This window comes from Cololabis saira, chromosome 1 (assembly GCF_033807715.1).
Source record: "Cololabis saira isolate AMF1-May2022 chromosome 1, fColSai1.1, whole genome shotgun sequence".
Taxonomy (NCBI): Eukaryota; Metazoa; Chordata; class Actinopteri; order Beloniformes; family Belonidae; genus Cololabis; species Cololabis saira.
The window spans coordinates 21,666,727-21,683,258 of NC_084587.1; the positions used below are offsets into that span (position 1 = coordinate 21,666,727).

Consider the following 16,532-nt stretch of genomic DNA (forward strand, 5'->3'; position numbering starts at 1 on the left):
AGCAAAATGTGTCATGGCCATTTTATGAATCATGGTCTCATTTCAAAAAAGCATGCAATAGGCCACTTAGGGCCATGATGGAGACTGGTTTGAAGGAGACGGGGAGGCGGTTCCTGGTTGCTTCTTGAAACAGAACAGGCAGATTTTCATCTCACACCTATTTATATAAAGGAAGAGCAGGATCACTGTAATTTGCTTTGCAGTATTGCAGACACCGAGGAGTAACAGCCCATAGTAACAAAAGCAGTGAAGTTGGAAGTAATGAGTTTCACGAGGAGGATTTTCATATTTGAGTGAATCTTTAGTCATATGTGGTATTTTCGTAATGATCCTCTGGACTCATTTTGGCTAAGAATATGAAGCAGCATTGTGTCCTCATTGTTACTACATTTTTTCCTCAAGATTTATGTTATAGATATAAAAAAAAAACAAACCTAGGGTATACTGAGGACAATAGAAAAGATTGTTCTTCAAGCAGAATGATACCCTAAACTTTTTGTTGATTAAATTAAATGTTTCTACATCACCTTCATATACGTGTATCTATCACTGGACCTACTGTACGCCTCACTTCTCTTTCCTCTTTTCTGTTTCACCTTTATCTGTGTTTATTTTGGAGATGTGATTTACGGTCAGCCATAAGCCATAATAAAGCAATAATGAAGCCGGGGAACATGATTTTTAGTGCATGTGTGCACATACAGTATGATGGTTCACATGCATCTAACCCCACACATTCCCCTGTCGAAAGGTTAAACGTGAATAAGCTTGCCTTTTTGCCTTGAGATGCGCAGACAGAAAGTGTCAGTAGACGGCGAGCACACGCTGCCGGGAAGAGAGTCGTTCTGCAGCTTTGGGCTTTGCTGCAGAAAACTTGAATTATTTGACAAGCAAACACTCACACACAGGCAAAGACTGCACTGCAAACAAATGTAGGCCACAAACGCCAGTGGGAAAAGAGTGGCTATAACTACCAGATATCAGACTAAAACAATATGAGGACGTGAAAGGGAGAGGAGCAGATGTTCATTTTATGGAAATCGTCCCGCAGGGAGGGCGCCAGCAGAAGCATTAATTACCTCACTGTTACAGACTCTGGGTGCTTTGTTGTCATCAAAGAGAGAAAAAGGGTGTCTGGGATGAAGGGAAGGGGAGTGAAAGTTCATGATGAAGGCACAAACCATTTAACCAATACAGATGGTAGAATAATGTGATGTTGAACGAAAAATCTCCGGATACCCATTCCAAAATCTTAAAATTTTATCTATGTTCATTACAAACAAACACCCACCCCCCTGGACAGAAGTTCCAGAAGTATCGGTGAGAGGATATGTTTAATCGTGATGACGGTCTGGATAATTGCTTCTCTCCAGGTACTGCATCATCTTCAAGGCTTCCAATGAGGGTTTCTATGTGAATTTGGGAAGCTTGTGTGTTTATTAAGCTAACTGGGTCAATGCAAGCAGCTTTCAAATCCCAATACCGCTGCAACTTGTCTGCACGACTTCAATTATAGCTCAGAAATGCTGCCGCTCCTGATCCTGCTGCTGCTGCTGCCCTCAATTTCTCATCCAAGCATCCAATCTACGGGCGCCGTTACTCAAGGTATGAGATCCGAAAGGTTGATTTTGAATTTATACACAATTTCTTTGAATTAAACATGCAGAAAAGCAATAATAATAATAACATCTCTCCTTCTCACTTTTTTTATATGATTTTTTTAATCTCTAATAAGAGCAAATCAATTTGCACCACCGTCTCCCCTGAGCTCATCAGCTCGGCCACAGTAGTAGATGCCATTAGATTCAGCACCTCAGCGTGAGTCAATGGAGGCCCTTAGGCTGTAACAAGAGGCTCCTGCTTCCTCTCATGGACCATCAGTCTTTAATTGTAGATTCTGACACATGGGCCGGGAGTTTCCTTGTTAAGTGGCGACACTTGAGAGATTATTATTTCCCGCTCATGCTGCATATGAGAGCTGTACTGTTGTGATTAAGCATTGTCTTACACCGCACAGGGTTACAGGTTATATATTTGTGAGATAATAGTTTATTTAAAACTGTTTCTGTGTTTGCCATGTGAACAACTTGGAGCTCTCACCCTAAGGCTTCAACACCTTGTAAGTTTAAAGACGATAAAAACAGTTAAAGGCCGAACCACAGGTGATCCTGCAACAGTCTTTTGAGTTGATACCAGTAATGCTGTTTACATGGAGGAAACTTGCCAATATTGACAATAGTTCTGGGCCAGATTTGAACCTGCAATGTTGCGACATGTGACTCGGGCCACCGAGCGTGAACAATACAACTCACACTCACACTGTTCATTCTCTCTCCGTTAATGTGTGGCTTCAATATCCTTCTTCCTGTTCCTCACCTCTGAAAGGAAACCTTCCCCAGTGATAACCCAGGCCTGTTATAATGACACAATGAGTTTGGGGTAATTAAAAATGAAAGCACAGGTAATTAAAGCAGGGGTGAAAGAATCAGACTTTCAGCTGTGACTTGAAGAGAGGAATTTACGAAAAATCGGCATTGCGTCCTCTTTCATCTCTGTAGAATCTCTTTAATCACATTTATTTTTATTTCTTTCATGTATTGATTTATTTATTGTGGAGCGAGGTCACTGCTATCACCAGATACATCACTGGCTCTTGATCCTACAAAAATCTGAGCAGGTACGTTGGGACAGAGCAGCACAACTCAGTGGCTCACTGCACCCTCTCATCCTAATGGATCAAAAAGACATGGGCACCGGGATTAGACACTTCAGACTGTGTTATTCATTACACGTTGTGACATTTCACGGCACTGCTACGGGTAGAGAGGACTTTTTCGTCCCTGCTATCACGTCCTGACATTAACATGAAGTGACATGCTTGTTAAGACAGTAACAGCAGTCGCCCAGAATTAGTGTTACACCAGCCGGGACAGAACATTCACACTGATGGGAAGTGTTTCGGTGAATATCAAGGCTTTTGAAAGAAGTACGCTTGAAAAAAAATCCAACACTTCCAACAAAGCAATAACACGTAACGTCTCAGAACTGGCCAAAAGTCACACATTAAATAATAAAGACTTATCAGATCAAATATCAGTATAGGAATTGAGTTAATGAAGATTTTTGTGCAACTTTAAGGAACCTTTCATGCAACTTATGGCACGACCACCAATAATCAAAGCCTTGCAATGATGAAATAGCCACACAAACTTGTCAGTGCGTATAGTCTGTCCAGACAACCTTAAAACCAACTTTGGTCTGATCTTCAGACTCAGAGGTTCTCCTTGACATTACTAGCATTTCTCAGGTTTTATACAAGCTTCAATACCTCATCCTCTCTGTCAGGGCAGCTCTTGTTTATTTCTTATCATTTCAAACAGTGTAATGTATTTCCTTGTTTTTAACTAACAGTTATTTTTATTACTAATGAATTTGACATTTAGTTATTTCAAGCAATAAACATCTACATACTCATAAATTGTTTATATAAATTATTAAAAAGCACATCAGTGACAACTTCCCTAAAACTCACATGCAAATCCTGAAATTTTGCCAAAACCAGAGCAACATTTTAATCACTGTCATGTGATACAAACAAGCAGAGAGCCAACTCTCACAATTATTAATATAGCTGACAATTAATTTTCCCACGGACGAAAACACTGTTACAGCTTTCTTCTGAATTGCAACTCGAATGTTTACATACATTTTTATTTTTACAAGTTAGAAACTCAAAATCGGGATCCTGCATTTGGTTTAACTGACCATAGCGATTGTAAACATGTTCCTGTGTTAAATGCTTAGAATTTGAAAAAAAAAAAAAAAAAAAAAAAAACATATAAAGGCTTCCACAGAACTATGCAAAGTTTGAGTTTGGAAAATAGACACTCTACGGTGCCAACGACAACTTTTAAGATGTCCTAAAATTATTCTGAGCAGCCTTCAGCTGATCCAAAATAGTGCAGCGAGAGTTCTGATGAGGATTATCAGGAGATATTGCGTTCCCTCAAGCTTACTTTCTCCTCACTAGCTTCCTATTAAATCCAGGATAACATTTTAGAAATCATCTTCAGACATGAAAAGTCCTACAGGGCTTCTTTTTATTTTACAGAACTCGCAGTTCCACATCATCCCAACAGAGCACTTTTCTCTCAGACTGGATGGCATAGGGTTTCCAAAAGTGCCTTCAGGAGTGAGGCTCCTCTCTTGTGGAACCAGTTATTGTTTAGCTCCTTTAAATGTATAATAAGGTTTATAGTAGGAGCTCGGTTCTTATTACTTTACTTGTACATATAATAATGTCATCATTATTGTAATATATATTATTCTCTTGTGTCTCACAAGCAGATATCCCTGGACTAATGTATCTTTCCTGTCATCTCAGACCTCAAATCTGTAGAGACAGATGACCACCCTCCCTGAGTCTGGTTCAGTTCCATTCTGTTCATCATAGTTTTTTCCCCTCTACTGTCACCTCGGGCCTGCTCAGGACAAGAACTTTGAGTATATATAATATAGATCCAGTGCAGTCTCTTGGTTGCCTTAGGTAGGCTGGGTTTTATTTTTTATTATTATTATTATTATTATTATTATTATTATTATTATTATTATTATTATTATTATTATTATTATTATTATTATTATTATTATTATTATTATTATTATTATTATTATTATTATCCATCCATCCATCCATTGTCCATCTCATTATCCGAATTATTATTATTATTATTATTATTATTATTATTATTATTATTATTTGGCATTATATGAATTTTGGACACAATTGGAGCGAATTGGATCATACCTAAATTACAATGTGGAATTTAAGGGTCTTATGATGACTTTTGTTTGTAGTTAGCAAAATATATATAAACTGAAGTGTATGGAAGTGAATCAAACTCTCTTTGACATAATGAACTGCAACATCCTCAACATCGCTCCAAAACTCAAATACCCAAGTATTTCTGTTCATCACATGCAGTTTGAGCGTCTCCCTGCTCCAGTGACTGTCCTGTTTTCACTCGTCTCGCTTCAAAATCCTGAATTAAGCTGCAATCCTGTCCTTTATCTTGTCTGCTAACCTCTTGACAATAAGCTGCAGCAGAAATATATTGTTAAAATCTCTATTACTGACGGTACAATAAAACAATAGTCAATTTCCTATGTTGGGGGGGGGGGATAAAATAAAACTAAAGCCGGCAATTTTTGTTCTAAGCCTTCTTTCTTTTGACCACTCCAAACATAATGTTAAGACTATTTTTCTTGAGTCTGATTGAAAATCACAAGGAGAAAATTGCTCTGCGGCAACACTTCTCGTTCCACATGACTGAGCCTTTCGTTCGCGTATTTATACTTTATTGTGTGAGAAAACAGAGATATTCGAACGGCTGCAATGGGCACTTCATCCTTACATTGCAGATCCTTAAGACTGCAGTGAATCAGACAGAAGAATTTCAGAAACTCTTGAAGTGAAATGGGATAAGCTGCTTCCTCTTTGGGAATTGTTTGATTTAGGAAACCCATAATGCTGTACATTAATCTGTATTGCCTGGCTGCGTTAGTCTCTGCTGGTTTCAGTTTTCAGTTTCAGTTAAGTTTATTTAAAGACAGGGTAAGAAATACAACAGTTTCTTACCCATAATAACTTTTTCCCACATGCACTGAATTCATCTTTACCATCCATTAACTAGCCATAGTTAGCCATAGTGTGTTTTCTTGTGGGGCATGTGACGTCATCCAGACATGATATCGTCCAGAAATCTCTTACCCTATCTTTAATGTTTTCATCTCTCATCCCAGAAATCCAAGTATACGTACATGAGAAGACAATTGATTATTGAGTGAGGTGCGTATAACTCCGCGATGCTAGGTGGTGCCACCCACACTTTTGTCGTCTTCTTCTTCTCCTACTGTGTTGATATTCTGGTTTTGCAGTGTCTTCACTTCAGGAAGGGGGAGGCACGGGGCAGTCACGAGCTCGGCTAAGCTTGGGTTGCGTATACATGCCGGAATAACTGGAATTACGACGCATTATCTGGCACTAATAGTTAGATCTCAAGAGCTTCAGTTTGTTTCGACTACAGCGCGGCTAAGGTGTATATATGGCTTTTAAAAATGTGATATCGGTCGGATTAAGGCAACAATTCGACTTTCTCTTAGTGCATGTAAACGCATTGACTGATAAATAATTACTATTTATTATTATTTCAACAGTATTGTTCTGTATATGGGTTTATAGCACATTTCAATAGGATAGCTGTAGGTTTTATGTAATTTTACAGAAACTACCAGGACGATGCTGTTTCCTCACATAGGATGATACAAAACTTCTTACTTTACATGTATTTTTGGGTGTTACTTGACTCTAATAACAGCTTTACGCTGCTGCACCACACTTATCTACGATTATTGGTTAACTGACCACAGTAACTGTACAATATTTTGCACTCAAAGTTTACCTTTGAGCTTTTCACGCTGACATTTTTATCTATTTTTTTTCTGCTAAATTGAACTGTTTGTCTGTGTTCCTCAGCAAGTCATTTTGAATATTTTCCATGACTGAATTAGTGTTTACAATCTTTGTCTGTGGGCTTTAATAAGAAACTGCAGGGCTACAGTCACTTCTTTGTCAATGAAAAGGAAATAGTTGGGAGAAAAGTTACATCTATTAATAAAGTACTCAGACCTGTTAATGATCAAGAATTCTGTTTGATGCTAATTTCTCCAACACAGTGTAAAACTGAGCGACCTTCAGCTCCAACAGCTCCAGACTGTCAGCCTCCATCTCCTGTTAGCAGCCCTCGTGTTGCCTGCAGCCGTAGCAGACATGGTAATGTTAAAAGGGCTGCATTTATGTAAGGCCCTCCTAGTCTTCCTCACTGCTCGAAGCACTTTTACACTTTCAATGAACATTCTGGAGTTAAACACAACCCTAGGCCTATTAGTAGTTGAACTTCCATCAGGGACCAAAAAAACAAACAGAAAAGAGTGAATTGAAGCAGTTTTGAGTGAGAGTGGAATTTTCTTCTGCAGCAAAACAGCAATAATATTAACACAGGGGAAACTGGGATATGTCAAAAGTAAATTGCTATTTTAAGTGAAATTGCAGTTCAACTATGGGTTAGGTTAGATATGTATGTCAAAATAGAAAGAAAAGGGCAAAAGCTCTCCTCTTCTTGTTTCTATTGAAAGTAGTTAGACTTGTGACATGGTGGCTGGGACCAGGAGACCTTCCTGTATGATCAGTTGTTTGTATGCACTTTATGTACACGTATAGTTCAAAGGATTTGTAGAGTCTCAAATTCTTTTCAGAGTAGCTATCTATTCTGACATAGCCCCTTTGGCTCCTGTGTTAACAATAATTAGCATTTTGCCCGACACATACTCCACTCTCATATAAAACTTCTTGCAGTAGATTCCCGTCTCTTTGGTCGCTATTGAAAGTTTACACCCATCTGTTAATAGACCTGTTAATAGATCTGTTAATAGACCCAAGGTTGTTTTCACTCGCCAATGTTTCTTTAAGAGACTTTCAGCTCTTCACACGCTCATATTCATGCTCGGTATGTACAGAGGGTACGGAAAGTATTCAGACCCCTTTACATTTTTCCCTCTTTGTTTCATCGCAGCCATTTCCCAAAATCAAAAAAGTTCATTTTATTTCTCATTAATGTACACCCAGCATATTTAACTCCTTAAATTTAACTCCTAATCCTCCTTGAGATGGTTTTGCTCCTTCATTGGAGTCCAGGTGCGTTTAATTAAACTGATTGGACTTGATTAGGAAAGGGCCACACCTGTCTATATAAGACCGAACAGCTCACAGTGCACGTCAGAGCAAATGAGAATCATGAGGTCGGGGCTTGACAGTGGGCTGACAGAAGCCTTTTCTCAGTGCAAGACATATGAAAGCCCGCATAGAGTTTGCCAAAAAACACGACAATGACTTCCTGACTAAGAAAAATAAGATTCTCTTGTGAGGTGATACCAAGATTGAACTTTTTGGCGTTAATTCTAAGCGCTATGTGTGGAGAAAAGCAGGCACTGCTCATCACCTGCCCAATACAATCCAAACAGTGAAACATGGTGGTGGCAGCATCATGCTATGGGACAGAACGACTGGTTGAAATTGAAGGAAAGATGAATGCGGCCAAGTACAGAGATCCTGGCAGAAAATCTCTTCCAGAGTGCTCAGGACCTCAGACTGGGCCCAAGGTTCACCTTCCAACAAGACAAAGACCTAAGCTCATGGCTAAAATAACAGAGGAGTGGCTTCCGAACAACTCTGACCATTCTTGTCTGGCCCAGCCAGAGCTCTGACCTAAACCCAATTGAGCATCTCTGGAGAGATTTGAAAATGACTGTCCACCAACATTCACCATCCAAACTGACAGAACTGGAGAGGATCCCCAAATCCAGGTGTGAAAAACTTCATCATTCCCAAGAAGACTCATGCCTGTACTCGCTCAAAAGGGTGCTCCTATTCAATACTGAGCAAAGGGTCTGGTTACTTATAACCATGTGATATTTCAGTTTTTCTTTTTTAATAAACTTGCAAAAATGTCTACGTTTCTGTTTTCTTCTGTCAAGATGGGGTGCTGGGTGTACATTAATGAGAAATAAAATGAACTTTTTTGATTTTAGCAAATACCAGCAATGAAACCAAGAGGGAAACATTTAAAGGGGTCAGAATACTTTCCGTACCCACTGTAGTTTTTCTCTCAGTGATTTTCTCTGCCACACACAATCACACACCAATAAAAGCAACGTGGTTCTCTGTGTCTTGTCCAAATACACTCACATGTGGAGGGTTAAGACCAGGAATCGAGCCAGCCAGCACCCTGATTTTAGAGAAAAACACCATGTTACCGAGTTATTGATTAATCTTTTGGTATTTGTCCTCTTTTTTTGGACTTCATCTAAGACATTCCTGTGCCTCCACTCTTAGGGCCTGAGTTACTAAAGGTTTGCGTGCGTAAAAACGTGTGCAAACTTGACATCACCCGCAAACCAATGTGCAAGCTGATCTACTAATAGCGTGCAAAGAGGACTGCGCCTCTCAAATGAGCAAAATAGCACACGCTATTCATTAAGTACTTTTGCCCTGATGAATAATCAATATGGGGCGTACCTGCCAGAAATCGCTAAATACTGGGAGGGGAAAATGCAAATATCTCCTTTTACCACACGCAATGAGATTTACCAAGCCTGAAAGTTTTTGCGGGGATTGTGATTGCGTCTGTATTTAATACGTTCGAAAGGAAGGTGCTAATCTGCCCAGTATTACGCAGGGATGCCATTGGTGCCTGATTTGAGGACTGGGGTGGGGATGGCTCAACTTGTGGTGAGAATTCTCCACATGCAAAAGGAGAAATATTTTATTTGAATGTTAAATCGAGTATTATTCAGCAAAAGGTTGCCACAGGAGGCACATTCATTTTTTTATTTGTGATAATAAATAAATCACGTGTTTTCATGGAGAAAAAAGTGTTTCTTATTGTGCGCCTATACTTGTTCTGCAGTCATACCCCGGTGTTGTGCCGTATTCAGCACCCCTGCCGTGAAAAGCACCCCCTCGTCTGACAAAAATGATATTCTCATTCTGTGTCACGTTCTGTTTAGCGTCCAGTTTTGTGTTAATGATTCATGTTTAAATGCGCTCATGGATTCCACAATAGTCATACTTTCCCACAATCACAGTCACAGATAACAAAAATTGAGTAAATGGTTATTGATGTCATCAATTAATAGCCTGCTTACTGTGTTGTCTTCCATAATATTTGTAAATATATATAATATAAACTCCTAAGTATGTGTTTGTGTGAGTGTGTATATATAAATATATTGAAGTGTCAGTGTGTTGTTTTTTTTCTTGGTCTACTTATCATTGAATATACGAGGGGGTGCTTTTCACGGCAGGGGTGCTGAATACGGCACAACAATTTGCCTCTTCCACTAATATCTCTAACTCCAACTCGTCAAATTTCATTTTGCGCTCGCAAACCGTAAGAAACGCAACACCTCATTTAAATACTGCTGTTTGCACCTGTTATCAATTGCGCACGCAAACTTAGTTGATCACCCGCAAAACACACAACAACAGCACGTGGAAACTTTTTCAGTGCACACGCAATTTAGTACTCTTTATTTAGGATCTTAGTAAATCGGGCCCTTAGACATCTAGATTTAGTTGATCATTCTGCCATAATATTGATAACAGGCTGATCATCATTGTGTTCAACATAAAATAGTGTGCTTAGCATTTGTTATAGAATACAGGTTCGTATTTAGTGTTGTTCTTATTTGTTTGTAAAGTTTTAAATTTAAGTTTGCCAACATGTATGATGCCCCATTCCAACTGGTCACACAATGTTAGTTTTTCAAGTGATCAGCTTTTGCTTGAATTCCTACAAGTAAACAATGAGAAACACTGGAAAAACCGCTTAGTTTCTGTAAGTCAACACACATATACCTTTACATCCATTTAAAACCAGGATTTGAAACTATTTAGATCTGTTTCATCATTTGTTGCTTGTTCTCTCTTGTTCGTCTCATTTGCTTCACAGTTTAATCAACCCTTATTATCTTAGCAGTGGCACTGTTGAGTCCCACTGAATCTGCTTAAAGTTTCACAACAGAAATGAAAAATATGTGAAAGTCAGCATAGTTTTTCTTCTTGTTTTAATAGAAAAACCAGAGAATAACAGCAATTGGACAGCCCATTTACGTATGCATACAGTTCCCTTATTTTACACGCCAAGAACAAATGAATGCATGAAAAAAATACAGCCAGTTTAGAAATTTAGGGTCTCAAAACACCTCAAAAACATATGCAAAATGCACCAAATATAATGAGATGTTGGCTGATATATATTTGCACAAATGATAAGATGATTTGTTTACCTCATGATTAGTGATTTATGGTCAAATCTGGACTTTAAGTCATACAACTGCCATTGAATCTAGGATGCATGCCTTTTATTATTGCCTTTGTTAAAATCTCCTTTCTCTCTTTTGATAACATCTATTTCTATAAAATAGGTCTATAAATGTCCATTTTATGCTTTTATATCCTATCTTGCTTGATCACAGACACCACAAATATTTTGACTCTTTATGCTACAACATTCCAGTATACGTACTCACGGGGATCGGTGCCCCGTTGTTTCACTTGGCATTGCAATCGTGACGAAGGGAGGACAAACACGGTGACCTCTAGGGAAAGGGAGGAGTCTGCCACTGGCGACCTCCGTTCTGTGCTACTCCAGAACAGAGGAGGGAGGGGGACGCACGCAGCAGTTGGGCCGTCTGACATTTTGCAGCATTGACCTGAAAATGTTCTGCTGCCTCCTTTTGTTCTTTTTACCAAGTTGCGGCGAATCAACAGCCGAGATTGACTTACGGAAGGAGGTCTGGGCTATCAGTTTCTTCTCTTGCTCCCTGATTTTACACTGCAAGTGACTCTGAATGGCAAAACCAAGGGATTCTGGGTCCACTGAAGCCCCGTAAACCTCCCAAGTCATCCCCTGTTCATCCCAGAGGACATCATGGACGCTTTTTCCTTTCTGCTTCCCTGACTGGTCCTCCTTCTTGTCGTTTCTCTGGGGCCCTTTCTTCTGCTGGCCAGAATTCGTCACCCTCGAAGTCTTATTTTTAGTATGATCTGACTTGGTTGTGAGGTGTGCTGCTGCTGCTGTTGTGGTTACTGTGATCAGGGCCTGCTCGGTCTTGGTCGTAACAACAGCCTGAGACAGCGCAGCGTTGCTACCGTCAGCAAATCCAGATTTGGAAACAGCGGCCGTCCCCAGGGGTGTCCCCGCTTTGAGAGAAGGAGCTTCAGCACTTTTATGTTGCGGGTCACCTGTCTCGCCCGGCTTCTTCTGACTGTTGTGTTCAATGTTGATTTGATAGACCGGCTGAATGTTGCACAGAACCGAGCCCGTTTCTTTCGGTTTGGCTCCCAGACTTGAGTCAGGCTGCTGGAAACCAGTACTTTGACTAGGGCACATCTCTGCCTCGACAGTGAGTCTCTCTGACGTCTGATCAGTGGAGCTGGATATGGGTGTTGTGTAGATCTGGTGGAGACCCACGCCGTCGTTAACCTGGTAGACCACGGCCAAACTCTGCGGCTCGTCCCAGTGGACCGCGCCAGCGCTAGGCCTGCGGATCGCATCGCAGGGCAGCAGGCTTGGACTTGTAGCCACGGCCTTACTGGTTGTGTTCGCCACAGCCTGAACCTCCATGTCATGACACTTCTTGGCCGGGGCCGGCGATAGGGACGAGGTCATAGTTGAAGCCTCCCTGTAACGCTTGCATTCCTGCTCTCGCACAGAGACAGCTGTGACAGTCTGGCAGGTTGCCTCAGCCACCTGCCCACACGCTTGCATGTTTTGTGTCACCGGCAGCAGAGTGGAGGGGTCCTTCTGTGAGGGCACAGGCGGATTTTTATCTTGGGAGTCTTGTGGTCCTTTTTGTGTTGGAGAATCCTTCTCTAGATGCGCTGAACTTGTAGTCTCGTTCGGGGACATCCCTTCTGTTACTTCACCCTCATTTAATGGTGTCGTGGAAGAAAGGGGAGTTAAAGGCTCCTGTTTCTGTTTGTGATTCGTCGCTACATGAACAGAGCTCGGTGAACACCTTTGTAAGTGATCTGATGCTTCGGTTTTCTGTGGCGTAGGTGCATCCGTGCTTGGAATTGACACAACCCCCATAATTTCCTTTTGATAACCAGATGCTTCTTTATTAAACTCACTGACGATGTTAAGATTTTTGTCATCTGAAGTAACTTTTTTCCCACGGCTCTCTGGCGCTGCATCTCTGGTCGAGGACGCCGGCTTCGCTTGCTGCCCCACTGCTGTGTTCGGCTCTTTAACTCTGCAGTCATTGTTATGCGTGTCGACTTTTGAGGCTGCAGTTACAGCAGATGATAAACCGGCCGGACACACATCCTTTCCACCAGCCGGGCTCAACTTTTGAATGTTGGCATTAGAATCCCTCAACTCGCCTCCTGCCTCATCCACACACTGGCCTGTTGGTGACAATTTTGGCAGGTGCTGCTCTCCACCTGTCACAGCCTCACACTCTGTCTGGTTTCCACTGCCGGGTGCTGGTTTGTCTGTCACAGTGCTGTTGACTAGCTCACCTCCCTCGGAAGCTGTTGTTGGAACATGTGGGATGAGGTCGGTGGGAACAGTCATTAGAGAAAGGTTATCCTGCTGGTCAGGAGCTGTGAGTGTGGCTTTTGGACAAACCTGAGAAAGTTTGAGGTGGGGATCTTTGCTCCAGTTGGCATTAGACTCTTTATTTCCCTGTGAATCCACCTCAGCCAGATGAGGCACCATCTGGACCGTCACTGTCCTTTTTGGGTTGGTACCCATGTCGGATTCCGTGTTTCAGTCTTTAAATATTGCCACAATCCAAAGACAGAGACAGATGCGCAATCGGCCACTTTATGCAGTCCCCTGAGGGAAGAAAGCAGAAACAGAGACACAGTTTAACCCTTACACTTATCATTAAATTACTGGGGTGATTATACACAGATAAGACTTTTAGATTATGTATGACGGATATAAAATAATCTTTGGTAGAATAAAGAGCCAAGCACCAGAATATTCTACTACCTATAACCTAATCTAATCATTATAAGCTGTGATTCCAATTATCAAAAAACTTCACATTATTATATATTATATATTATATTATTATATTTTTCTTAATTTCATCAAATGCAGCTACTATATTTTTTAGTCATGTAATTCCAACATATTTTAACCTCTTTCAAAGGACAAGGGAATAGTTAACAAAAAAGTCAGTAATATCCCCAAAGAGGCAGTGAAAGTGCTGTGTCACACTAAATTGGAGCAAAGCTACCAGTCTGTGAGTAAAAGGAGCAAAGTATCATCTGGAAGTGCATGCAGATGAGAAAGAAATTTTGATGAAGAACTGCAGATATATTCTACGCTTGGTGGAGTGCATCAGTGCTGGTTGGTATGTACCTTGAATAATGTATTTTGCTGCACATAAAGGGACACTAAAAGCAACTTCAAAGATGAGATGAAACCCTCAGACGGCAGTAATACTAATTTGATTTAATCCAACGTCCATCACTGTGTTCTGTGATAAATACCAAACAGTAAACACATAAACACATTGCATTAATCTGTTTGTTGTTGATCATTATTTGAATAATAAAATCACATTAAACATTTATTGTAGAGCATTGTGTGTTTACCAGAAGTAGGTTTTGATCTACCCTGCTTACCTTTTATAAATAATCCTGCAAAAGTCAGTCGACTGCACACTGAAAGCATTCATTTAAAGCTGACCTACTGCTGCCTTGACATTAAAAAAAAAGAAACGAAAAGAAAAAATCTGTCTTTAGATCCCTCTTTTATTCAGTAATGATTGTGATGTAAATTCTAAACTGTGAACTGCAGTCACACACATTTTCCCTCCAAGGCTTCATGAAGGTCTCATCACTGTCTGACTCCTGAACATGCCAAGACATCTGAGCAATACTGCAAAGAGTGCGCTGTCACTCATCAGACATCAAACACATGGGGAATCAGACGAATCTGCAATAATAAAGCACTACTTTAAGAGAAAAAAAGGACCACGGATCGATAGTTGAGCGATGTTTCATCTTCTATGAAACTAAAGTCTCATTGTTTCTTCTTTGGGATGGACAGCAACCAAAATAGTTAATTTTATGTTATATTCATGTCTGATAATTGATGTCATATATGCTTTTTTATGGCATTATTTTCAGCTGAGGATCGAAAGACACAAAATAGCGGTTTATTGGTTTGGGTCATGAACAGGTTTCAGACATTTGCACGAATCTGTCTGTCCTCAAAGCGCATATTTTATGGAAAGCACATCCCGACTGTGTTTGGGTATTCGTTAATTAAACGCCCGTGTGCCTGTATTTGTTCTCTTCTCCTATTTCTCTGCAGTAGTTTGTCCAGCGATGGAGACGAATGCATGCACAATGTTAAATTGATGCAAAAAAAAAAAAAACAACACATGCGGCATTCAAGTGATGCACTCCACCTATCCAGGCCAATTAAGATCTATGTCATGCCTCTCATTTGGTCAACACCATAATTGCTGAGTTGATTTGACCTTGTAGAATAAATGCACTACATAAATGCACTGATTATAAGGTCAGAATACAAGTCTGATTTAAATGCATGTACAAATAGATAAATAAAAAGGATGGTTTACCGTGATGTCCCGTGCTGGAGGGCGCCGTTTTTGCGCGTCCGTGTTTGTGAGATCAGACTAAATCCTAGAAATGAATATGGAAAATTCAACCCTATGTCGGTGACACCAAGCCCCGCCTTCCACCAGAATGAGTCTTAAGAGGTATCGATCCTCCTCAGTCAAGTGAGAAATTCAAGCACTCTGACTGACTGGCTGTGCGCAATGAGTCACAGCCGACCGACCGATGGATGGATGGATGGGTGGATGGATGGATGGATGGATGGATGGATGGATGGATGGATGGATGCTGCCTCCGAGCTCTTTGTTACCTATGGCTCACGCTTTCAGTGAGGGAGGCGTTCATGAAAAGCGGCATGCCGGTGGTTTCCCATCTGGTATCCCAGAGCGGTGCATGAGCGGGTCCTCGCAGGGCAGGCAGCGTGGTGCAGCGGATGAATGGATGAATGGATGAATGGGAGAGGTGAAGAGCATGCACGCAGCGCGCAGCCGCAGGCGTCCACAGGAGGGTCACCTGCACTGCAAATGGATTATTTCAGATTCCTCATGGACACAAATATACATGCAGGAGGAGGGGAGGGTTAGTCAACTGCCTCTATGTGTGCCTTAAGGGATTGATAAATGACTTTATAACAAGGACATACTGAAGGTTAGATTTGGTATATGCCTGTCTCGAGGATGAATCTTGGTTCATGTTAAAGTCTAAGTGAGATAAATACGGTAGGATGAGAAATCTAAGATGGTATTGGAAGTCTGTCAGGCTATTCACATCTGATAAATGTGGCCAATGCGGTGAAGTAGGTTCAAATAAAACTGTGATCACTAATTTGCCCTCAGTGGATACATTTCCTTGATTGGTGGCTGTTAATAAACAGTCTGAAGAGCCTTCATGACTCTAAAACTGACTGAAAAAAAGAAAACAGTGTTAGGGACAGCTTCCAGACATGTACAACCTTAGAACTGCAGTCGTGCTTTCTGTACTTAAAGAGGCAAACCAAAGCAAAAATTGTTGTGGATCAAAGCTTGGTCCAAAATTGTCTGTAAAGATTTAAACTAGGATTTTTTATTGGGACTTATGCATTTAATTAATATTTTTGATATAATCGACACTGGCTAAGAGGGAAAACCATGTAACGTGTCTCAGTAAGATGTTGGACCATCATGTGCTGTCAGACCAGCTTCTCGGCGTTGTTTCTTCAAGATTTACTGCAGAGATAAAACACAATTCTTCCCAAAAGTAGTCCTTCATTCGGTGTTTTGAAGACCGGGGAAGAGAAAGATGTCAAATACAGCAATACATACTCTCC

At 40.7% G+C, this 16,532-nt stretch overlaps 1 protein-coding gene across 2 annotated transcripts; it reads right to left on the minus strand.

Moving 5' to 3' along the window:
• Positions 1-10,689: 10,689 nt before the first annotated feature.
• On the minus strand, positions 10,690-15,668 carry gprin3b (GPRIN family member 3b). Of its 2 annotated transcripts, none has more exons than XM_061730634.1 (2): positions 15,537-15,668; positions 10,690-13,463 (listed from the first exon to the last, which is right to left on the minus strand). In XM_061730634.1, exon 2 carries the CDS (start codon positions 13,377-13,379, stop codon positions 11,262-11,264), a length of 2,118 nt encoding a protein of 705 aa, XP_061586618.1. In that variant the 5' UTR covers positions 13,380-13,463; positions 15,537-15,668; the 3' UTR covers positions 10,690-11,261. The 2 variants fall into 2 exon arrangements, with proteins under 2 accessions (XP_061586618.1, XP_061586609.1); XM_061730625.1 differs by having other exon boundaries at positions 15,229-15,660.
• Between the last annotated feature and the right edge of the window lie 864 nt (positions 15,669-16,532).